This window comes from Brachyistius frenatus, unplaced genomic scaffold (assembly GCF_029030835.1).
Source record: "Brachyistius frenatus isolate BFR_SWC_R1_liver_20210118 unplaced genomic scaffold, ASM2903083v1 Contig_13, whole genome shotgun sequence".
In the NCBI taxonomy this organism is placed as follows: Eukaryota; Metazoa; Chordata; class Actinopteri; family Embiotocidae; genus Brachyistius; species Brachyistius frenatus.
Window position 1 is genome coordinate 1,725,638 of NW_027210612.1, and position 24,690 is coordinate 1,750,327.

Consider the following 24,690-nt stretch of genomic DNA (forward strand, 5'->3'; position numbering starts at 1 on the left):
TCTTTTTAGATGAACATTTGAATATCTCAGTTGCTTACCGAGCACATGCTCGGTAGTGTTTTCTGAGCTGCCTACCAGCAGTTAGAACTCAACCACGTACCTGATTTAACCGATTTTAATTATAAAATTGAATAATGTCTTATTTTGGCAGGTGCAATGCTAGTTTGGATGCTGTTTATAGATACTATCATCCCGTAATCTTCTTCAAGAAAGCTGATTTAGGGATAAATACTTATAAATCATTACACAGTTAAATGAGGTTGAAGGCAGACACTTGTGAAAGTTTAGGAAGCTTCTGCAGCTTAAAACAAAAGAACAAATCTATGTGTGATCTGAGGTGTGGGTTTGGAGTTGTTTCATATAATCTTTTTTGAATTGTCTGTTTTAATTATGTATTTGTGGTAGACATTTCTTCATGCACTTGTTAGGTTATAAGACATCCAATGACTTTGTAGTGGATTTAATTTAATTAGTTCTGTATGCTGTTGATCAGTTTTGAATGACAGGGTCGTGATTGTTTATTATATCAAACAGTCCTTGCACAGCCGTCTAATAACCTTTTTGTTGGGAGTCTTTCAAGGAATGGCATCTTCTATGCTGTACTGGTTGTACTGTGTGTATTATTTCACACTGTTTTCAACACAATTTCTAATTGGAAAGGTTTTTTTGGTTTTTTTTAAAACTATTATTAATTGGATTTGTTCAATAAAGGATCAGTGGGAGAAATAAAGGCTGCTCGGCAGGAGCTGCGGCACTGCAGGAAATGTTGTTTCCCCCCAAGTGCAAAGAGGTTGGAGCTGGTTGCTTTTTTCGTAAGGATTTTGCTTTTGGAGTGTCAAAGACGAGAGTGGAGGGCAGGCTGGCACAGATATATTTTTGCTCTCCCTAATGACACCAATACCATTTCATGGCTTAGTGAGCAGATTGAATCACACTCACTCTTTGTAAGTCTCACTCCCTGCCCCTGTCTCTCTGTTTCTCTTTCCTGAACACACTTCATCTTTCTCTCTCTCTCTCTCTCCTCACATGCGCATTCATATGCTACCATACATTGATGTGTTACACTCACCCTGGTGGATGTTGTTTAATTGCATTTGGGTCAGCAGTTAGCCAGTGCTGAAACCGAAGGACATGGAATTTGTCAGTTTACCCATTCAGCAGCCACAGGGGGCGGTGTGTGAGCTAACAGCTCTGCTGGAGTCAGGCCCATAAGGTTAGCTTTACACAAGCCTGTCAGACTGTGCTGTCAATCATTCTCCTCTCCTCTCCTCTCCTCTCCTCTCCTCTCCTCTCCTCTCCTCTCCTCTTGTCACATTGTCTCAAATATGTACTAGACTGCTGTTATTCCACTTAATAAACCTTACGAGATTTATACACTCTTTCACTGAAAGGGCCCAGTATTTCGGGCTGTCCTCCGAAGACCTCGAACAATGATAAAAGCTGTAGCTTTGTGTGTTCCACACGCACACGCTTCATCCCCTGTGCATCACGAGTGATAGAATCTTGCCTTTCGTGACAGTGGAAAATCGGATGTGGCAGCCAGGACATACAATCTTCCCCAGCTGGTATTTATAGTCCTCAGCAACTGGAACATTCTATGGAATAAGGAGTTCATTCATTCATCATGCGATGCTCGAGCTCCGTTCAGCTCGTGGGTGACCTGATTTCCTATCTCACGGTTAGATAGATGGCCTTTCCTTATTAATGCACTGGAGACAATAAAAACAAAAACATGGCTCGTGCAGGGAAAGCAACAAGGCATAAATACCCACTTTGTTGACATTACAGCTGTTTAATATTATAATATTGCGCCATGATATAAGATGTCATTAGGTGTCATGCAGTGTTTTCGTTATGATTATAATGTGGTAAAGCGTGGCATGCGATCGCTGATTTACAAGCTGTAAACAAAACGCTGACATACAATAAGTTAACATGACAAGCTTATAGTGGCTTTTATTTATACATGCAACAGATGCAGAGCTACAATAGCATCATCTGTATTGATGTCTTTGGCCACCAAGTTAATGTAGGTCCAATACTGACTCTTCTTTGAGGGCTGTCTTTGGTTTCCACAGACTCCTCAGTGAAATATTTGAGTCTTTAGCCGCTAAATGCTCCAGTATGTTCACTAGGTAGCTGCTAAATTTGTACGTAATTGAAGATTTTTCTGAACTTTCCCACTGACAACAGATTTCTGCTCTGGCTGATAATGTCTCTATGTGAGCAGTGAGAGCTCAGAAGCTCCATCGAGCCGAGTGGAACTACAATCAGGTGATAATTGTCTGTGGATTTCCCTCCTCAGGCAACACCTTTCGCCTACAAGTAGTCATTTGACCCATCATTGATATGAAAGCATTAACATTATAAATGCTTAGTTGCTTAGTGATTGTTAAAGCGGCAGTGCGGCTCACATTATTTCAAAAATTATTTGAATGCAAATGGGAAGAACAATTCATGACGCTGCCGGTTTCGCATTACTAATGATATTCCTGCTGTAACAGTTATTAGTTTAATCATTCGTCAGAACATTTTTATCCAATCATCAACATTACTTTATTGCTACAGGTGGTTTATCTATCCATGAAATAACAGAAATTTCATCTCGCACTTTAGATAATGAATTAAGTTTTATTTATTAATCAAAATGTCAATTACTTGTTTCTTCCAGCTCATCCAATAACAGGATTTCGTGGATATGTCTTATTTGTATCACTGTGGGTGTAACACTGCCTGACCTTTGCCTGTTAGTTTGAGAAAACTGACATCACATTGGATCATCAAACCTTACATGGTCTTTTTAAAAACTATTTTTCTAGATCTTATAGCGTAAACAGTTAATCAAAAAGACATAATAATTTGTTGCATCTCTAATATCTTATGTGCACATATCTCGTGATGTTAGTCATTCCCAAATTATCGTCATAATGAAGGAAATCAATTCGAAGCGTTATAATATTAAAGTCCTGCTAAGTGTCGTCCATCCAAATGAGCAGAATTAGCTGAAGATGAAGGCCGTTCTCCGGCTCCTTCTTGATGTCACACATTGAGTGGTGAAATAATTGGCTGTTCCCGGGGGTATCTGGTGGCGCATACCTGCAATACTCCACAACAGAAGCTCCATATTTATAGACGGCAACAGAGCTGCTCACATATCCCCACATCACAGCTGTTTGCATTGCAGTGTTGGGTGTCACATAGCTGCCCGCTGCTCCTGTGGTTGTCACATTAAAACAGAAGATAAACAAATGGCAACATTTAGAGTTGTTTTTATTTTTATTTATTTTTTTTTCTCCACCCCTGGGACAAGTCATTTCACATTTTTACTCAGGTCGGTGGTTATGATGTTGTGTTGAGGGTTGACTTTTGTAAAGCCCAGAGGTCGCGATATGACTAATAGTTGGCTTTGCTGAGAGGGAAAAAGGAGAGCGACAGAGATTAGTAGAGGAGAGGATTAGCAGGGAGTCAAACAAAAAGGCAGAAACAAGGCAGGAAGACAAGCATATGAAGTGGGTTTGTATAAAATGAAGAAGCAGAGGACAGAGTGGAGTGGACTGAAGACAATAAAGGCAATGAGAGCGAAAAAGGAAATGTCTGGCTACAGGAGTTTACCACTAGAGGTAGTGTGAGTGAGAGAGAGAGAGTGAGTGAGTGAGTGAGAGAGAGAGAGAGAGAGAGAGAGAGAGAGAGAGAGAGAGAGAGAGAGAGGCCAGCACAGCTGAGTGGTGTTGATTGGCCTGTTTGAAAACACATGAACTGCAGACAGACAGGGAGAGAGACTCTAAAGTGTCGCTCTGTGCCGTGCCACTCTGCAGCCCAAACCACATTAGAGCAAATGAATCCATTCCACCTCCTGTTATGGCAGCTCCCACACAGGGCCCCAGGAAGGGGGAAGGAAGGAGGAAGAGTGGCAGGAGGTTTGAGATATGAGGGACGGGGAGAAGAAAACGATAGAACTGAAAATGGAAGGTGGTGTAAGGGAGTCACATGCTGGGTGGTTCTAATGATGTCTGAGGGCTACAGGAAAGGGGAACAAAAAGCATGGAACAGCAAGAAAATCTGCAGCTATAGAACCGGAGATGAGGAAGAGGAGGGAAGAAGATCCCCCACTGGGTCCGGAGAGCAGGAGCGATAGTTTTCATAATGAAGACGATCTCTGCTCAAACTTCACCTGATTGCTCTTTTATATTCTTCAGCACTGCCCTCTGCACTTAAACTGACCTTTAGAAGATTTAGAAGAGGACCATTCTCCTTATTATTGTGCACAAATTCATCATTATTTAACTTAAAATCTCTTATGCAGGGAATTTACTTCTTCCCTTAAACACTGTGAAACACATGCAAACTTTAGAAAATGTAAAAAAAAAAAAAAACGTTTTAAGAAAACATCTACATCGTGCTTGCCATGGGTGTGGCGACAGGACTTGTAGTCCTATAATTTGTCTTCTAATTTGATATCACTGTTAAACAACTTTCAACAGAATTGTATTGTACTGATGTGGTCATATCCTTTCTCGTATCATTTCAAACAAAATAAGCAGCTGAAGTTTTTGTGCCACGTCAACATCAATGAGGAGTTTATTCTTCGGTATTCATCACTGGTTTATATTCCTTTGTCAAAATCACACAAAAAAAAAATCTATTTCAAGGTGTTGTTCACCTCAGCTCTACAATTATTGACAAAACACAGAGATCCCTCACGAAGCCTAACAAAGAGAAAGTCCTCAAAAAGCCATATAAGATTATCGGTAATGGAGTTCGCAGTATTCACGTCTGCAGACTTGTTTGCCTCAAATCGGCCCTTGAGGGAGAGAAGGGAATTTTTTTTAAATTGACTTGAATTTGATATGTTTCATCTCGGTGCAGCACAGCTTGTACCATATTAGTTTTTTACCAGCAGTTGATGATTAGACAGGTAATTTTGCATACATTTGCATTGCCCTATAATAATAAGAAGGACGTTAAACTACCCTGATTAACCTATCACGGTACTGATTGCAGCCATGTCACTCCGCCCTGCTCCTGATGTACTCCTACGCACTGCACAGTATCGGAGTGTATCACGAGCTCCCATGTAACACCCCCTCCCACCCCCACCGCCTGATCGCATTCACAAAGCAAGCTGCACTTGACAAAGGTGGTAGTCATCTGTCTGAAATGAGAAATCACTCATGCTCTGAGTGATCATACACTGAGTGTGTGCGTAGGTATGAATACGTGTGTGTGTGTGTGTGTGTGTGTGTGTGTGTGTGCGCTGCCAATGATAATGAAGAGATAATTTCAACAGTCCTCTCCTTTCCTGTCTCTGTTTCTTTTCCCCCTCGGAGCCCGGCCCTTCTTGCCCCCTTCCTGACATACTTCAGTGCCTTTCATATTACTGTGCTTTTGTTTCAGAGCACTTATTTCTTGCCCCGCTTCCCCCAGCTTGTTTTGCTCCGGAAAGAGAGAAGGAGGGAAACAAAAAGTGTGTGTGTGTGTGTGTGTGTGTGTGTGTGTGTGTGTGTGTGTGTGTGTGTGTGTGTGTGTGTGTGTGTGTGTGTGTGTGTGTGTGTGTGTGTTGTGTTGTGTGTGCGCATGCTTGAGACAGTGAGAGAAAGAGACAGAAGCTTCCTTGGATGTTAGTGTTACTTGTGGTTTGTTACTCTGCTCTGATTCATAGCTGCATCCTCCCACTGCTGTTTAAAGGGAGGTTGTAAAATGCACATCATAATTGGATGTGTAATCCTTTCCTTTGCACCTCTGGTAAGTGATGCAGAGTGTAGCCGATTAAGATGCTGGGAAGACAATACAGATTAAGCGGGCCTGTCTTTGGCGTGTGCGTCTTCAAACAACGATGGAAGTGGGCCAAAAAGTCTCGGGATCAGAAAATACAAATGTGGAAAAGAAGGGGGTGAATTTCCCACTGCTGCACACAGAAGATGCTTTTCAGTCCGGCTGTAATCAGGAATCTGTTGAAAAAGTGAAGACAGGGACATCCAGCTTCCCTTCCTATGAGCAGATGACAGATTACTGTGTTTTGACAGTAAACATGGAGGGGTGAGGATGCGGGGCAACAGGGAGAGTTTTGCTCTGTTTACAATGAAGCATCATCTGTTATGCAACACATTTTCCCCCTCGATGGGGGTGTGGTGCTGCTGTCGGCCCAGTCAGTCAGTCAGTCAGTCAGTCAGTCAGTCAGTCAGTCAGCCAGCCAGCCAGCCAGGTGGATTGACTTCATATCTCGGTTGCACTGCCGCTCACTGAGCGCAGCCCAGTCACATTTCCACTTCACTCATTTTCCTTCCAGAACCTGAGGGTGCCGTCTTTTTCATCGACCAACAAAAGCGCTGCATGTTTATGGGAGGGGTGTGTGTGTGTGTGTGTGTGTGTGTGTGTGTGTGTGTGTGTGTGTGTGTGTGTGTGTGTGTGTGTGTGTGTGTGTGTGTGTGTGTGTGTGTGTGTGTGTGTGTGTGTGGTGAAAGTACAACAGAGGGAAGGAGAAGAGAAAGAGCTTCTTGGGCAAAAGATGCAGCTTCCTCCTCCCCACCCCTCACCCGTCCTTCTCCTCCTCCTCCTCCTCCTCTTCCTCCTCCTGCTTCCCTTTCAGTCTTGGCTCCGATGTGTTGGGACAGCAGGAAGGGGAGCTGGAGGAGAAACAGTTAATCAATAGCTACAAGGTCAGACGGCCAACGCTGGGCTGGAGCGTGCCCTGTTAGCGCACTGTGGAGCTGCCTGGACCACTGAAGGGGATTTGTAGCACTTGTCAGGGCTTAAAGGAGCCCTCGCTGGACCACTTGCTCCAGGTGTGGTGGGTGAAAAAGACATGCTGGTTAGCGGCAGGAGAGGGAGACATCTGCTGGATGCGTGGAGGCACAGCAGCAGAATGAGGCCACCCCAAAGTTCTGGTCATGCAATGCACAGCTGGAGTGGCTCTGTGCCCTGCTGTATTCAAATCTGACCGGCACATTGGGGCTCTCCGCACCGACAGTCAGCTACCACTGCACACATAACCTGACGGGAGACATTTTGCTGTCCACCGTTTGACCAGAATTCCTCCTCACTCATGCGAGCAGCGTATAAGCTGATGTTTAAGACTTTGCAAGTGCACTCCAGGTAATTCTACTCTGGTAATGCTTAAGCTCTGAGGATTAGTAATACAGTCTTATTCTCAAAGTGTTGCTTTGAAGTTTTACCTTTACGCTTAATCAAAGTGAAAATTTGTAGCTTTTGTGTTTACATGCTCTTAAGTGTGTGTGTGTGTGTGTGTGTGTGTGTGTGTGTGTGTGTGTGTGTGTGTGTGTCTGTCTGTCTGTAAAAGAGAAAGAGAGTGTGCATATTTGCAATACTCTTTCCAAGATAAGCACACCAGACCAAGCGCTGCCTGCACATGAAAACTCCCCAGCTGAGCACTACGCTTCCATCATATATTCACTCTTTCTTCCATCATATATTCACTCTTTCGCTCTGTCTCTCACAGCAGGGGATCTTTGGGGGGGGACCCTTTATCAGCACGGAGCAGCTTTCTGGAGCCCTGCCCCCACCTGTGGTTTCTCAGTTGGCCTTTTGTGTGGAGGAATGTGAGGCGGACCAACACTGATGGAGATAAACACAGAGGGATGGTGAGGGACGGAGGCCTTGCTGGCAAACCAGCATGATACCTATTAATCCATTTCGCTGAGATGGTCAGAGGGGCTGAAATTGTTCTCGTTGCTGCTCACTCGGTTGGATCTGAGCGAAATGTACACAGAAAGAAAGAGATGTTGAGAAGCTGAAGCTTATCTTTTGTTAGATGTCGGTAAATTGGTTGTCTATGCCACGCTGATAACCTGGACTGTGTGGTTTGCTTCTTTTAAAGACTGTTAAGGCAGTTATCCTTTCTCAGTTGCAGCGAGTGATTTTCTCCCATGAGCAGCATGAAGCGGAAAAGTTTTCTTTCAGTTTCATCATGTTTCCAGCAACAGTGCTGCTGTGGAACATCTCAGTTTCATGAATTTGCCAAAAAAAACACACAAAAAAAACGATGCACTCAAGGCAGATCAAGCTCTTCAATGAGTCAGAGTAAACAAGCTGGCCTCCTCTGTTTGAAAATTTGTCAAGCTACTAAAACGCCGACAGAAACCGGTCCTAACCAATGTACCTCTCCTCCTCTTCTTTTCCAGAGTAAAGAACTTTTAATGGAGTCCCGGTAGAGACATCAGGATGAACACGTTACCATCAATGGACCGGCATATCCAGCAGACCAATGACAGGCTGCAGTGCATCAAACAGGTGTGTACTCCCAAGTCCTCCTTTAACTTGTTTTACTGCTCTGCAGACATGGATTCAAGGCAAAGACAGAAGAATCTACATTTCCTCTGCTTTGCTGCATTACTTTCTCCTCTCAGCACCTTATATGGGCATCAGTTTTTCTGGCCATTAGCTCCAGTCACACAGATCATGTTGCACAGGGTCATAGAGAGCGAGCTACAGAGAGAGAGAGAGAGCGAGCTGGAGAGAGAGAGAGAGAGAGAGAGAGAGAGAGAGAGAGAGAGAGAGAGGGAGGCAAATCTGGCAGTGAACACAAGAATAGACTTCAAAGAGACTAGCAACATAACAGACTCTACTTCTCTCCCTTTTTTTTTTTGCTCTCCCTTCTCCTGGTCCTGTGTTCCCTTCCATCAAGTTCCTGACTCTTTGAGTATGCCGGCCCTTGTTGTGGTTTTACTTAAATGCTTCCTTGACTGTCAGCTTTCAGGGGACTCTCAACAGACAGAAAGACAGACAGACAAGACCCCAGGCTACCGCCTCTGCCTGTGATTAATAGTCCACAGGAACTAGTAGACTGGTTGGCTGGCCGGCTGGCTGTGGGCATATTTGTTTATGTTACGTGGGTGTCATCCTTTCTCCCAACATCCATATGACACCATGCCTTCCAATGAATCCCTGAATGATGGATAACTCCCACCTAACCTCCTGCATACACACTGTAATAAACTTCATCTGAACAGACTGTGATTGCCTCAGCTCTTTTACTTTGATTGCACGTTGCTGTGTGTTGATGTCAAAATCTTAGAAAAGCCTTTTTATTTTTCCCCCCTGAATGTCAGCTTTTTGAAATGAGTAAAAAAAAATTAGGTGGAATTGACACAGCTCACTTTTCAAAGCCCTCTCACTTACTTTCCTCTGCGTCATCACTGATAAGCCCTAAATAGCCGGATTTAACACATCGAGCTTAATAAACACACTAATTGTTGTTTGGTTTATATACTCCTCAGCTCTGGTGGTAATAGAGCTCATAGTAAACCAGACTTCAAAGGGACTGAGTTCTTCAGTGAGCTCTGTGCTGGCAGCAGCTCTGCCAGCAGGGTGTTGTTTTGGTTTGGGGAAAGCCGCTGGCACGGCGCCAGGTGTTATGCCGTTTTTCGTGCAGCCAGGTAGGCACTGAACAGCCTGATCCTTGGCTGGACTGAAAAGGGGGTAAGTCAGTCTGTCATCTCACAGAGGACAATCTGTCAAATGTCTGGCTCTTTGTGTGCTGAAACCCCATCACTGCCGCAGCTGGAAAGGGATCCCAAAAACCTCCCCAGTTCTCGTCCTCATCCAACCCTGATCAGCAACAACAACAAGAACAGCTCGGCCGTCCTCCTCCCTCAATCCAGCGGAGCTATTTCACTCTGCTGTCCTCCCCCTCACACACCGGAGTCGAGGTTGTCAGGCAGAGTCGGTGGCGAGCTCTGCAGCAAGAGGAGCTGTGAGTTCAGATCTAGACAGACAGCCCCTGCTGTGCTAGTTCTGATTCCTCTCGCGCTGGAGGCTGATACGCCTCCCATCAAGCAGCAATAATGCCAGATTATATCGCTCATCTAGAACAGGCTCTTCTCCTCCCTCTCACTCAGCAAGAGCATCCCTCACTTTCTCTCGCTCTCCCGTGCTTTTGCTTCGTCTTCAGTCAAACCCCCTGCGAGAGTCCACAACTAACTATATAATGGCTAATCTTCACATCACAAAAGATGAGTCACTCAAGGCCTCTCTTGAAGCCCATGATATCATTGGAAACTCTCAGAGATTTTCTCTGTGGGCGGGTACCAGGCCTGACACACTGCACTCTGCGAACGGAGAGCCCCTTTGTCGCACATTACCAAAAAGCTGCCCTTTCAAAAACGCTCACCTCTGCTGCCCCCTAAAGACAATAGTTCTACCTTCTCTGCACGAACACACAAAACAAGACGCTTCAGCTCTAGATGGGAATAATAAATGCTTTCAAGTGGGCTCAATCTCGCTGACTGAACAAGCTGCAGCTCTGCGCCATTTCAGAGCTATTAACCTCCTGAGCCATGAAGAAAGGGATCCCAATTTTAAAATCGCTTATTGTGTCCTGCCAGCCTCAGTAGCCTTCAGACACTGGGAAGAAAAGACTCAACTGTTTCAGGCCTCAGTGAACAAGCGAGAGAGACAGACAGAGACTGAAAGAGATTAGACAGCACACCAACGGCTCGTATTGAGTCTGCACACAGAGCTGCCAGGACCAAGGTTGTTTTCTTTGTGCACAGCCAAGTCAGCCAGTGGACTTCTGGTGCCGAGGCTCTGTTACACTCCAAAAACAGGCAGTGAATGAGGGGAAGAGAGAGAAGGAGGATTTGAAGGGAAAGATTTGGTTGCCGTGCGGGTCATGGGGGTGAGGGATGGGTGTTGCCAAGAGAGATTAACAAGAAACACTGGCATCATTGTTGATATGGGTGTGATCTCCTTCCCACAATGCAGCAGAGCCCTGAGTGGGCGTACATTGGAAAGAGTCAAGGTCCTCACAGGGTTGTGAAGAAACACAAGACATCAAATTGAGGCAGTTTCGAGGGGAAAACGCCAGGCTGCAGAACTATTCGGTTTCAGTGTTTTTCCAATTTGTTCTTCCTGTGAAAAAAATAACACTCATTATTTCCCATTGTTTCTAATGGCGCTGTCCGTTCTCTCTGTTTGCACAGCACTTACAGAACCCGGCCAACTTCCACTCAGCGGCCACAGAGCTGCTCGACTGGTGTGGAGATCCCCGGGCCTTCCAGCGACCTTTCGAGCAAAGTCTCATGGGATGTCTGACGGTACGCAAACACTAATTATGGTCTTCGTTGAGGTTTTCGGGTACTTTTTAGGAGGCATTAGCAAAACAATAATTAGATTTTGGATACTTGGGGAAAGAAGATGAGCTGATGTGTCCACTTCTGAGGCTTTTAGCCTACTTTTAAGATGTTGCCATTAAACAGACTGCACAACAGCTGAAACACGATTCGTGCTATAATAATATTGACTTTTGGCTCGTACTTATTTTCCCCTGCGATATTTTTTTTAAACTCTTAGATGCAGGTTAAAGTTTCACCAGGTTTATATTATTTCTGTGGCAGCTGCCTCCAGGCTGTCAGGGGCCATTGACAAAAGTCCTCATCAGTCACTGCCTTTCTCCACGCTGTGCTTTATATACATACACAAAAGAGACATGAACAGGTTTGAGAGTAGCCAGTAACCTCTGGCTATCACTTTTCAGTTCTCTAGCTACTTCTAATCGATCTGGGTTCAGGGCCAGAGAGCTGGTTTGCACCAGGTGTGTTAAAAAAAACAACCTCACACATACTTTGTGTGTGTGTGTGTGTGTGTGTGTGTGTGTGTGTGTGTGTGTGTGTGTGTGTGTGTGTGTGTGTGTGTGTGTGTGTGTGAATGAGTCCTTAGAGCTGCAGAATTGAATGTTTCACAGGTTCGTTGCTAAGATATGGTCTTTGAAACGCTGAAGGAACGCCGTTCCCGGCTGAAGTGTTCACGTGAGCAAACAGATAAACGCTCATTAATGTGTAAATCACAATAAAAGCCTCTTAAAGGCTGATAAAGAGCTATACAATGGAGCCCACCACTGAGCTCCCTCTCAGCATGGGTCTGTTTCCATCAGCTAAATTGTTTCATCAGACTCACAGAGCAAACTGCTGCTTATCTGGAGAATTAGTGCGCGCAACAAGTCCATACATTCTTTCAAGGATTTTGTCTTCATGCCGGTTACGAATCAGAGCGCTTGATCTGAAATGTAAAGACGACTGTGCAAATTAAATCTATGCCTCATTTGGAGACGCTTGTTCCCTTTGGCATGTTAAAGGCCATCCCCTGATCCTCGGTGGCTCCAGAGCCAATAAAATATGACATAACTGAGCTGTTCGTGCTGCGCTACTAACTCTGTCTGCTTGACAGTTGTAGTTTTTTTGTTTTGTTTGTTTGTTGTTCTTCTTTTTGCATACTGCGTTGAGTGTGTGGGTAATGTCAGTGCGTGCTGACATAAAGAATGGTTTATTTCTGCCTCTAGTCCCACTCTTTTCTAAAAAATCACCCACGTTGTTCAGAAGCTGTCTTGCACATATGACCGTTTCAACAACAAGCAGAAATAAACTACAAAACTGATGATGGTTTTTTTTTCCCTCCAGCAAACAGATAAACGAGAATATGAATGGCCCACTAACCCTGCAGCACCTCTTGCAGCACTGTTTTCATATTGACAGCAATATAGGCCTGGATGTACATCCTCAGAGGGGGATTAAGCTGAAAAAGGCTTATGAGGTGAAACACTGTTAAATCCATGTTGAATCTATGCTAGCCTCTGTAGCTGGCTGCCTGCCTCGTACACACTGTAGGGCAGACTCACTCACGCAGGAAATTAAACGATTTACAACAGCATGATTTGACCGTTTGTCAGAATAGTTTGCATAATATGGTTCAGTTGAATAGATTATGTTGACATCCTTACATGTCCTAAACAGCTTCGGATGAATGTAATACGATTTTACTGGAAGTGTGGTAGTTTATAGAATAATCTCGTGGTTAAAACAATCAAATACCCTAAATAATAGTTTTCCTTGCGGTGCTGTGGCAGAGGCTCTTCATGACCCCTGCATGCCGTTTTGTCAGCCCGTTTAAAATGCAACTCGGCTGACCTTGTTAATGGTGATGTGTGTTTTGAGGTCAGAGGGAGCAGAGGAGTTGTCATCCTTCAGCCGATAAAAGCAGAAGGGGTTCCCTTCTAATAATGATTTACACCTGTCAGCTTGGTCCTTTTTAAAGGCACTCAGTGTCTCTTTAAATTATATTGGAGTCCAGGAGGGTCCCTCTTCATGTCCCATAAACGTTCAACCTTTTTTGTTGTTGTCATAAACACAAAAGGGTTATTACAACTATTACTTTTTTTTTTTTTTTTAAACCTCTGTTCACTTTGCTGAAACATACTTTACTCTTGTTTCGTTCTGCTCTCCGATACCACCATTAAACGTGTCAGTTTAACAGCACATAAACTCTGATCAACAATAGTGACATCTATATCTCTGTACCAATTATTTCCACATGCTCCTAATCTGTTTTGGTATCTAAACCAGCCACCTTTTTTTTTTTTTTTTTTTTTTTTACCAGAAGATAAACTCTGTTCACTTCGTGGGCCAGTGCAGGCTTGTTTTAGGATTAAACTTTCAGAGAAGTCTGCAGAGTTGACTGGTGGTTTGGCTCTCTCACCTCTCTTGGAGGAGGGAGGCTGCAGTCATCAGACTCGCCTCGACTGTGGATCGCTGGAGCAATCCAGACTGTAGACTCCACGTTAATCTCACCGTGCGTGTGTGTGTTGTTGTTATTATAATCATAGCATTATTATTGAGAGATCAGTGTTTTTAAGAATAGAAAGGAAATTCAGTTTACCCAGTTTACAATAACTGGATCTTCCATACGGCGGTGTTTTAATGATGCAATTGAACAAAATTAAAAAAAAAGTTACTAGAGCCCATAGAACAGCAGCTATACTCACGATCTGTTGGTCTTCCTCCAGGTGGTGAGTCGCGTTGCTGCTCAGCAGGGGTATGACTTGGACCTGGGCTACAGGTTGCTGGCTGTGTGTGCTGCCAACAGGGACAAATTCACTCCTAAGTCTGCAGGTAAGACCCACCGCTTCACCAAAATGCCAGCAGATGCATGCTCACACATCATGCCATTTAGTGCTGTTGACTTGTAAAACAGTACAACAAAACATTACAAAAAACTTGCACATCATAGAATCACAGCTTTAAGTCACAATTTACAAGATTGTGCTAACGGGCAGTTTAGTTTGTGAATTATTTTTTTGTTCCTTTCGATGCTTAAAAACATTAAAGTGTCTTTTAAAGTTACCGTGAATCTGTGGTTTGTAAATGCTTGATTTCTACCAACAACTGTGACCACAGACATCACCCAAAAAGCCCTTAGAGCCTTATAATGTCAAAGATATTTTTAGTGCCCATTAAACATTAATGTGCTATTGAGATGAGCTGTCTGAGTGGTCGCCTGCCTCAGCAAAACAGTCAACTCGACAGTCTCCGCGCACAAACCCACCCTTGTATGTGCAGCCGGCACACGCGCGCACACATGAAGCCAGAAAGCGAGCGAGAGTGAGCAGTAATGCTATCCTCAGACATTTATCTATCAAATCCAACCCCCCCCCCCACCCCACCCCTCCGCGATCCATACCTCCCCTCCCCGCCTCCCACGGTCCTGCAGGAGCGGCCTGTTCTTGTACATTTGTCAAAGTGAAACGTGCAGAGGCGGGAGAGAGGAGAGCGAGTGAAAGAGATGGATGGCTGGAGAGGTGTCGCTGATGTGTGCTGGACCGCTCACTCTGCCTGACAGAGGTGTTGTCAGCCAGTCAGAGCACAAGATAAACCTTTGTTCAGCAGTTACACAAGTGAGAGTAATGAGAGTCAAACATTTTGATTCAACTGTCTGATTTCTTTGTATTTCTGACAAGGGGGGGGGGGTATGTTCGATGCCCAAAACAGGAACTGCAGTGACAGTATCGACAGTAAGGCCCTGAAATCTCATCCCGTTATCCCTTATACGAGCTGCGATGGGTTGCAACCGAATATGCAGAAGGCAGAAATGTATCAGTTTTTTTTTTTTTTTTTTTTTACCTCACATGATGTATACATTTGCTAAAGCTGAATATCCTCTTTCAGTTGTGGCGGGAAGCGTCTTGTTGGGAGGAACTAAAGTGGTCAGACAGACGTCAATGTACAATATTGATTGCTGTATTTCTCTCCCTGTCTGTGTTCCTGTGTTGGGATAATGCGATTGTTGTCCAGGCATGGCTCGCGCTGGCTGGCTGGCCGGGGCCCGACTGACAGTCAGAATCATCTTCAGGCCTGCTGATGGTTCTGGGATCTAATAGAAGACAGCAAAGGGTTTCAGGAAGAGCTGTTTATGCACAGCGGACAAATGGGAACTATAGTGTAATTATGCAGGGTGTGTGTGTGTGTGTGTGTGTGTGTGTGTGTGTGTGTGTGTGTGTGTGTGTGTGTGTGTGTGCGCGTTGGTGGAGAGGGGGGGGGGTTATGATGCAGTCAGTCATCCAACGAGGCAGGCTGTCGGGGTGGGAGGCAGATGTGACTCAGGGGCAGATCTTACTCACTGAGCATCCGTCTTAGCTCCCTTACAAGGACATCTGTCTGAGAAAGCAGAAGGGGTGGGTGGGTGGGGGGGGGTTGACAGAGGAGACTTGATGCATGCTCCAACTCAAAGACCCATCTATATTCTCATAAACATGCATAAACAAAAATGCAGGGGAGCATGTGGCCTTTACTGCCCTGTTCGCTTTCTGTACGGTCATATTTGTGCATTTCCACCGGCTCTGTGTGTGTGTGTGTGTGTGTGTGTGTGTGTGTGTGTGTGTGTGTGTGTGTGTGTGTGTGTGTGTGTGTGTGTGTGTGTGTGTGTGTGCGTGCGTGCGTGCGTGCGTGCGTGCGTGTGCGCGCGTGTGTGTGTATTCTGTGCATGCATGAATGTGTGTCTAATTGTGCAGCCCCAGCACAATGTTCTGACAGTCTGCATGGCGACAGAGGCCCGCAAATCTGACACCTGAGAGCCCAGACGAGGGCCAAGGAGTCGGGGATGCTGTCTGTGGGCTCCTCAGGGGAAGAGGCAGACTCTCAAGACGTGCAGATCAATCACACTGACACTTTTCTTTTAGAGCATCAATCAAATAAAGCATTAATAAAGCAATTATTGCTATCCTTCTTTGTCACCGTTTAAATTAAGTCAGCCTGTGTATTTCTCACTCTGACTATGTTGCTGCAGAATGCATGCACATACAAGGTGATCAGACAACTGCTTAGAAACGAACCACTAAACATGGTAATTAGTCACCAACCAGTGATAAGTTGTTAAACTCTTTGGCACTTTTAGATCGCTAAAATGTTCTTTTTTTTGTGTTTAAACCTTTTCTTTTTTTTAATTAATTTTTAAATCATAGTGAATTTACCAACAATATACCAACAGAAACCAAAGACGGCACAAAAAAAAGACAGTGCACACACACACACACACACACACACACACACACACACACACACACACACACACACACACACACACACACACACACACACACAATAAACAATACAATTGTTACGTTTTTAACTTGAGTATCTTGCAGCAACATTGCAATTCATGTTCAGTCAATTAGCAGAGGTGATAATATGATATAATGCACAGGAAGTAGGGACTTCTTTTTTAGGGAAATGTCTTACGATATGATACTATATTTACAGAAAGGTCTTGTCTTTATAATTCGATTGAATGCAAGTAAGAGAACCCATGAACAAAGTACAAAGGCGTAGGTGCACTCGTCACACTATAAAAGTGTAAACTGTTGCCCTATGAGACCTGTCGAGTGACAGCAGGCTGCTGCTGATGAGCTGTCTGGAGATTGTGACCCTGCAGTGAAGCCTGGGGGATTAGTGCGTTGCTCTAATCTGGAATCAGCCAGTGAAGAGATTTATCTGCCGTTAGGCAACGTAGCATTAGCACTGTTAACTCTAAGATACACGGCTTTAACGCTGTTAGCACACTAGCACGTAGCATTGCGACAGGTTTTCTGCTAAAAAAAAAAAAAAAAAAAAAAAAAAAAAAAGCGGTGTCCAGGTTTTCGATTCTTGTGCGGGCCACGCTGTAGTAGTGTTTTGAAACATCTTTGGTTGTGTTTTGCTCCTAATAATCTGCTGCAAACGGACTTCCAACTCAAAGGTTCATTAGATAATAGGTGAGCAGCTGCCCTACAAAAACGGACAACCTTAACGGACCCCGAGTTGTTAGGCTACTGTGAAGTTCAGCAGACAACAAATCAGATTAACAACATAATCTGTCAAGGGTTTTGCAGTTTCCTTCCGTCCTGAGTGGGCCATTCTGTTACCCAACTCATAACAGTTCGTCCTATTTTCCTTATGAAACAAAAACTCCAATAATAAACCTATAAAACGGTCAATTTATCCATTTATTATGTAAACTCGACTCCCTCTTCTCTCCTCTCGTTACTTTTTAGTCAAATTAAAGTAAATCCTAAGTGTGACTTTGATTGTTATGCGTGTGCATTATGTTTTCAACGTGACATGACATGCTCTGGATCAAAGGTAGCTCCTCCCTGGAATGATAGCTATTTTCTTACAAATCAACTTTAATGTTCTAGTCATACACAGGTTGCTGCTTGTTGTTCATGTCTTGCTCAAAGAAAAGAAAGAAAGAAAAAAAAAAGCAGTTATTTATATTGACAGGTTAAACTACTGCAGTGGATATATCTACTGTTGTGGTAGAAGAGCAGATGATTTTAAATATTCTTTTTATCTGCAGCACACAAGTGATCTTTGTCTTTTGCTCTTTATATGTTCGAGTAGCTTCCCTTCTTCAACTGATTAAGGATGAAGGGAAAATATGATGAAAAGAGCTCAGCTTTGTTCTGGATGGCTGGTAACTTCCCTCCCACCCACTCCCATCTGACATTAAAAAGAAATTTGCTGGCAGAACTGTCAGCGCCCGGTCAGTCAGCGGAGCGCGCTCACCGGGTGATCTGGTGTTTCACGTAAGGAAAACAGCCACTCTGCTGTGTCAACAGTGACACAAAACTATCAGGGTGTGGCCGCAACTCACCCCGTGGTCCTCTGAAGAAAACACTAACACACTCCGCCAGCCCGTAGCTCCCATACTTCAGCAAGCAGTGCAAGAGAATGAACAACTGAAAAAAATAAAATAAGGGCTCTCATTAGACTCTGTTGCAGCGTGTGAACACACGCACACACACACACACACCCACCCTCTCTTCTGGTAGTCTCCAACAATCTGACATGTCTTCCACTTATCTGTTTCAATTTACTTTCACTTGATTGATTTTCCTGCCCCGTCTTTCTTTCCATCTTTGAGCTGTGTGTGTAGAACTACAGGAAGGTATGGGCATCCTTTGTTACTGACCCAATCAACCTTACAGACTTTTATATTTAATTACTGCTGAGTAAGAGCAGCGCACTGAATTATTAACAGGAAACGGGGTTTATTTTTAGCGGTCGGGCCTCTCCTCTGACACTCCAGTGGTTCACTTTAGATGATGAAACCCCTTTGCAACCCCAAAACTACAGTCAGAACTTTACTATTAAGTTTATAGAAATAAATCTCACAGGGCAACACTTATTAGGGTAGCTGCATTTGCTGCCTCTGGCTGATTGGGTCCTCTGTCACCCTCTACTTAATTGGTTTGGTTTACACAGTTGCAAGCAAATTCATTTGGGTAATATCCCATCTGAGCCGGCAGGGCAGTTGTACTCCAAACACAGAAGACTTTGTTCTTGTCAAAACCGGATGAGCAAATGATTTAAATCCTCCTTTTGTTCAGGGTTGACTGATCTCGCACCCACACGTCACGAGTCAACTACCCCCCCTCTCCCCCCCACCACCACCATCATTCCCCTGGGGGCTTTTGACACACCCTTTTTAAGTTATATTTCTGGCCAACAATGCTTCTGTGTGTGTGTGTGTGTGTGTGTGTGTGTGTGTGTGTGTGTGTGTGTGTGTGTGTGTGTGTGTGTGTGTGTTTTTAAAAATTTTTTTTATTTTTTTTATTCTGCGTGGGGTATATGTGAAACTGTCGATGACTGAGTACTACACAAAAAGCCACACAAAAGAAAACTTCCCTCTGCTGTCACAAGGCCAGTGGTCTTTCCTTTTGCTCTGACTGCACGGTACATCGCAACATTTAGGTAAGAGGAGAGACAACAATGACAGCTCAGGCCTTTCCTGTTCATTCATTTTTATTTTTATTTTCATTTTTTATTTTGGTGCCATGTTGGGATATATTGGAGGCAAGCGAAAAGAGGGTGAACTCGGATTCACCCTCAACCTGGCTCTTCTTTGATTCAGCTGCACTCAGATATTCTGCTGTCTCTGATGTGTCTTGTTAGTCAGATTTACAAATTGGCCTCTGATGAAGACAGGGGGGATGTTGTCAGATTATATTGTCCTCCGGGCGGGGATCCCCTGTCTGATACGCCTGAAAAAACTTCCATCCATCTTGTCCGTCTTTGAATAGATTGATCTCTTTTAGTCTCCCACTTCCTGTTTCATGCATTGGTTCCCAGCCAGACTGCATAGCATATTTAGCTCCACCCATTTATGCAAGTTTGCAATCTGAGCTTGCAGGTTTTTTTTGTTTTTTGTCTTTCTTCTGGTTTTCTTTGCCCTTCCTGACAAATGGCAGTCGCATTGCTGGATTACCCATGTGTGCATTTATGTTTCTCTGTGCACTGTGTAACAGCTTAGAGAAGCAGGGAAATGGAGAGCTAGACTGAGCACATCAATAACAGCACCTTACGAAAGAGGTGAGAAGCACTGGAATATCTTGTCTTTTCTATCTCTACTCCTGTTTGTCTGCGTCGACTCGCTGTCTTTATCTCTTCCTGTCATCTTCCTTCCTCCTCGGCTGTCTCCACTGCTCCCTCTGTCTATCCCCCCCCCCCCCCCCCGCTGTCTCGAGAGTGTGTTGGAGCCGGTAGCAGGTACAGCAGGAGCCCATTAGTGCAAAGCCCTTCTCTGATTGGATAAGCTGGAGAAACTGGGAGACTGCCTCTGAATAATTGATGTGCATTGTGCAGACGCTGGACAAGGGAAAAAGACAGATCAGAGAGCAAGGCAGGAGAAAGAGAGTGAGCAAAAGAAAAAAGAAAAAAAAAGAGAGAGGAGGAGAGGAGAGGAGAGGCAGTAAGAAATAAAGAAAGAGTGAGCAGAGTAAGGGATATGTGCAGAGAGTGAGTGATAAGGCGCAGGCAGGAGGCTTGGAAGCAGCAAAAGCTTTGAGAGTTGCCACTGGCCTCTGCTGGAACAGGAGCATTTGTGACACTTGAGTCTTTTCTCTGGCTATGAAGGGAATGAGATGAGATGTGCAGGGACTTTGCTTGGCTCTGGGTAAGTGTGTGAGAGAGAGACTGAGAAAGCTAAAGTGAGAGAGAGAGAGAGAGAGTGTGTGTGTGTGTGTGTGTGTGTGTGTGTGTGTGTGTGTGTGTGTGTGTGTGTGTGTGTGTGTGTGTGTGTGTGTGTGTGTGTGTGTGTGTGTGTCTCTGCCCAAAACTATTATTTGAGTGTGTTTTCATGCATGGAGCAGGATCAGGGGTTACCAGAGGCCAACCCAGCGACTGATTCAAGTCTAAGGTAGTGCAGTTACAGTGTGTAGAAGCAGGGTTTGGTTTCTCTTTTAAGTATGTACTCTGAACCACTTGAAATGCAGAACTATTAATATAACTCATAATAATACGGGCTTCTACTTGTCTGGTGTGTTAGTGTGGCAGTAGACTAAATCACCTGCCGCTCACACAAGACAGGATCAGGACAGATCAGCTGGCCACAGGTTGACCTACATGCTGTTCTGTCGTAGGGCTATTCTGAGTGTGTTTCTGCCTATGTGCACTGTGTACAAGCACACAATGATAGTAGTTTGTTGGCATATTTTCAGGATTTGTTGGGGTTTACAATTGAAGTTGTGGTTATCTTTTTTTGTTGTTAATGTCCAGACCGGGCATTAAAAGTTTGAGGTTTAGCGTGAGTTTAAGTTTGAGAAAAGACAAAAGCATGTGTGGTTTCATCAATTCATATTTAGTTTATTTGAAATCACACATGCATACAAATGCCATTAAGCTATGCTAATTTCCCTTTTTGTCCTTGATATATACTGTAGATTGTTGACTGGTGACTAAAGCAGCATTGTTCATGCAATAACCACTTTGAATTTATGGCACCTAAAAGAGCTCATATCCATGTTGGCATTAGGAGTGCGAGTGTATGTGTGTGTGTATGTGTGTGTGTGTTTCTGTCACTAGAAGATGACCCACTTTTCCACTGGATTCTTTTTTAAGTTGTTGACCTGTGCTTGAAGCCAGAGCCTGTCTACTTGTCCACTCATTAGGAGAGACGGATAGGAAGGAGGGGGACGAGAGGGAGGGTGGCAGAGTGTAGTCATGGAAGGACAATGCGGTTAGATCAGTGCACAGCAAGGCCTGCTTCTTTCTCTCTAATCTTTCCGAGATGTTAAAAAAAAAAAGTGTTTCCTGCTCCTCTTATTGTCCGACCGACATGTCTCATAAAGGGGAACAAAATTTGAACGAGTAAAGGGCAGTCGGCCAATAAAAACAACATGCTGCTGCGGGCTGTTCAATCAGCGTTTAATCTAACCTTAAAAGTGACAAGTTAATTAGCAAATGGCCCCTGCAAGCAATAACACAATCTTGCACTGACCTATGTAGAAAATATTATAACACAATATGACTTCCAGCTTGCTGTTGTGGAGCTGCAGCACTTCCTGTTAGCCTGAGCAGGGTGTAAACCGCTGAAACTGTCTGCATTCTCCACCTCGCAGCCACTTCCCCTCCCCACCCCACCCCTTCAGCCTTCCTCCTGTACTCTGGCTCTTTGTTTGTGTCACTTACTCCACACACTTTGGTGACCTCCTATGACTGACTTCCCATCAGGCTGTTTAGTGACTCATTCATGACATTTGACTTTGAACTGCGGCCTACATTGTTTTTTTTCTGTTGCAGTTTTTGTTTCTGCCTTTCCCCGTGAATGATTTCCATGCTCAACATCTGTCCCTCTTCCCGTCATTTAAAAAAAAAAAAAAAAAAAAGCAAGCAGCTGAGTAAAGTTGTGTTTGATTTGTTGCTTAAGAATTGAGAAAGGAATTTATGGTCGGACAGACTGATGTCAAGTATTGATAGCAGTGAGGGAGGAGCTCTGAGTGCCTCAAGCAGTACAGCAGGATGTGTTTCAGGAAACACTTCACATTTTCAGTCATACTAAGCACTTACATATCTTTACAGCGCCTCAGTAAAGTTGGTTTGACATCTTCTCCTGGCCACTCCTCAAGAAATCTTCCTTTTACTAATTCACATGTAAAAGGCCCACAACTGGAATTTCATCACTTTTTAATCATTGTCTTATATTATGAAAGAGCAGCCCCGGGAAATCTCCCAATTCCTGATTGTGTTTTTCACCCTTATGGTTTCATTGAAGGAACAACAGTGTGAGATGAAAGACTTGATGTCGAAGTTGAGACAAGTAGCGTGTCTGGTTATAATTAAGCATGTGATATTTACTAGTTCCCCTCCAGTGGTGGGGAGCTGCACGTGGCTGATAAGAGCGCTTCATTCATGGCTCGCTGTTCTCTGATGTTCTTTCGAACCATGTGAGGTGCTTTACTGTATAAACACATCTTCACGAAGCCCAGACACTGACTGTGTTTGTTTACTCACTAACACAGACCTCAGTTTCCATATTTACGTCCTTTTTTTTTTTTTTTTTAAATCTGTTTTCGTACGTATGCTTATCTCTGCATATCTGTAAACATGTGTTTCCCTGTCTTACGTTTTCAACGTGGGCAGTGAGTGTTACTTCTTTAATGTGGGTGTAGGGTTATTGTGAATGTTGTGACAGCTCTCTGTTGCAGATGTGGAAGGTCTTGACCTCAAGATTAGTATTTTGAGGAGGACGAGCTGAGTCACAGAGCATCTGACCCGGATACACCAGTCACCCGAATTTCATATCCCCCATGTATTTCAAGGATGCAAATATACCTCGGTAAATAGAGCTGGAACAATTAGTCAATGTAAAGAAAATGAATCAGCAACGATGTTGATCATCAATAAACTGTTTAAGTCATTTTACAAGCAAAAATGAGAACTTAATGAACACCGTGATGGTTCCTTTTTCTGTTTTATACCCTTATAAATGGACTATCTTTCGTTTTAGACTCATGGATTAATTAAACAAGCAATTTGAAGACCTGTTGCAATCGGATATTGTGAAAGGATTTTTTTTTTTCCCTGTGTTTGATTAAGAGAAAATAATTGTCAGATGAATTAAAAGAGATTTTGTTATTTTACTGGGGGAACAATTCAGGGTGTAAATGTGCTTTGGATTATGAACAATATAGGAAATTAATTAGTCCCCGACACTTGTATAACACCACATAAAATGAGAGTATCTGACTTATGAGAACAACCGTTTAAATCTGCATTTAGTACTACGTTAATCTTTGCAGCGAGTCTCTGCAAATGGCTGCAAATGACTTACAATACATTAAATATATAATAAACATTATTTGTTGTGGCCACATGTGACATGGAGACCCCACATTTCCCACTCGAGGTCCAACATTTTGCACCCTTAGTCAGATCCAGCCGTCATACTGCATTATGTTTGGTGTTTATGCTGATTCTTATACCTCTGCCCCATTTAAAAATGTGTAATTTGAACCCCACAGAAACCAGCACCTGCAGGAGATGTCAGAGTGACTCAGGTAGAGCTACCCTCCCTTCTGGGCTGCAGCATCTCTTTGGCTTGTGACCCACACATATCCTGGGGAGGAGGGGATCTGCCCACTCCCTCCATCTCCACCTGTCCTCTGTCTAGCATCTTTCCATCCATCCTCTCCCCCCCTCTGTCCTCATATCTGGTGGACTGCCAGAGGTCGTGGATGAAATTCTGTTAAACTAGCCCGATGTGAAAACTGCATTGTTTCTCCAGTGCAAATTAACAAAAACAGTACAGAAAATGAAAAGTTAATTTAAAAAAAAAAAAAAAAAAAAAAAAGACAGAAAATACGACATTTTAAGTGAGAGTTTCAGATTTGGAATAGTCTGATTTGTGTGAACTGTTACATTAAAGGCCCAGTTTTGGTTGAGTGTGATTTTTGACACAGAGCTTTCTCTCTGCAGGGCATGTTTGAGTTGTTCTGCCTCCAAGCTGTTGAGACTAAAGCCCATTTGATATGCTCTTCTCTTAGAAGAAGTTGGCTTAACAGAGAGGGGGCAGGAAGGGGGATATCATTGACTGCTTAAATGGCTTCCATTACACTACGGCAAAAAGCATGACTTTTTTTTTTATTATTATTTCACAGGATTTTATATCCCTTTCATATTCGTCTTTTGCATAATATTTTGTACCCACACAGCACAGACCTACCTGCCAGTGTTTTACAGACCTCTGCTTATGATATCTATTATAAATTGCTTCTTTTATCATCCCACACATTGTCTCAGAAGGCTTCTCTGTCTAGTGCCGCAGTGTTCATGCTCGGAAAGTGTAATTTTTCATGTAGTAATTTCCTCTCTGTTTGTGTCGTTCTCAACAAAACTACAGTGGAGTTGCATGCACAGTATTACACGTCTCAATCAAAGACTGTCATGACCAGTGACAGACAGATTTGTGGTCATTTCAGGAGCACACTTGATGTTAGGATGTACAGTATCGGGGCAGGGTGTCCATCTAAAAGATTAGACTGAATAATCCTACACAATTAGCACAATACTTTTGTTTAATGTGGCACAAACAGGTTCGTGCTATTGTGTGAGCCAACCTCGTTAGCTTTAAAATGATCTTCCAAGTTTATGC

The 24,690-nt window shown here is 43.7% G+C and overlaps 1 protein-coding gene across 7 annotated transcripts in view; it reads left to right on the forward strand.

Moving 5' to 3' along the window:
• Positions 1 to 24,690, forward strand: part of zmiz1a (zinc finger, MIZ-type containing 1a) — a 99,683-nt gene that overhangs the window by 58,764 nt on the left and 16,229 nt on the right. For 4 of the 7 annotated variants that reach the window (XM_069692736.1, XM_069692741.1, XM_069692737.1 and 1 more), the window contains 4 exons: positions 8,139 to 8,247; positions 10,938 to 11,051; positions 13,793 to 13,898; positions 23,561 to 23,596. In XM_069692736.1, coding sequence (XP_069548837.1) covers positions 8,179 to 8,247; positions 10,938 to 11,051; positions 13,793 to 13,898; positions 23,561 to 23,596 — 325 coding nt within the window. In that variant the 5' untranslated portion in view covers positions 8,139 to 8,178. Of the gene's footprint in view, positions 1 to 8,138; positions 8,248 to 10,937; positions 11,052 to 13,792; positions 13,899 to 16,347; positions 20,215 to 22,744; positions 23,597 to 24,690 lie in introns of those variants that run through there. The other 3 variants (XM_069692739.1, XM_069692740.1, XM_069692742.1) reach the window with 3 other exon arrangements.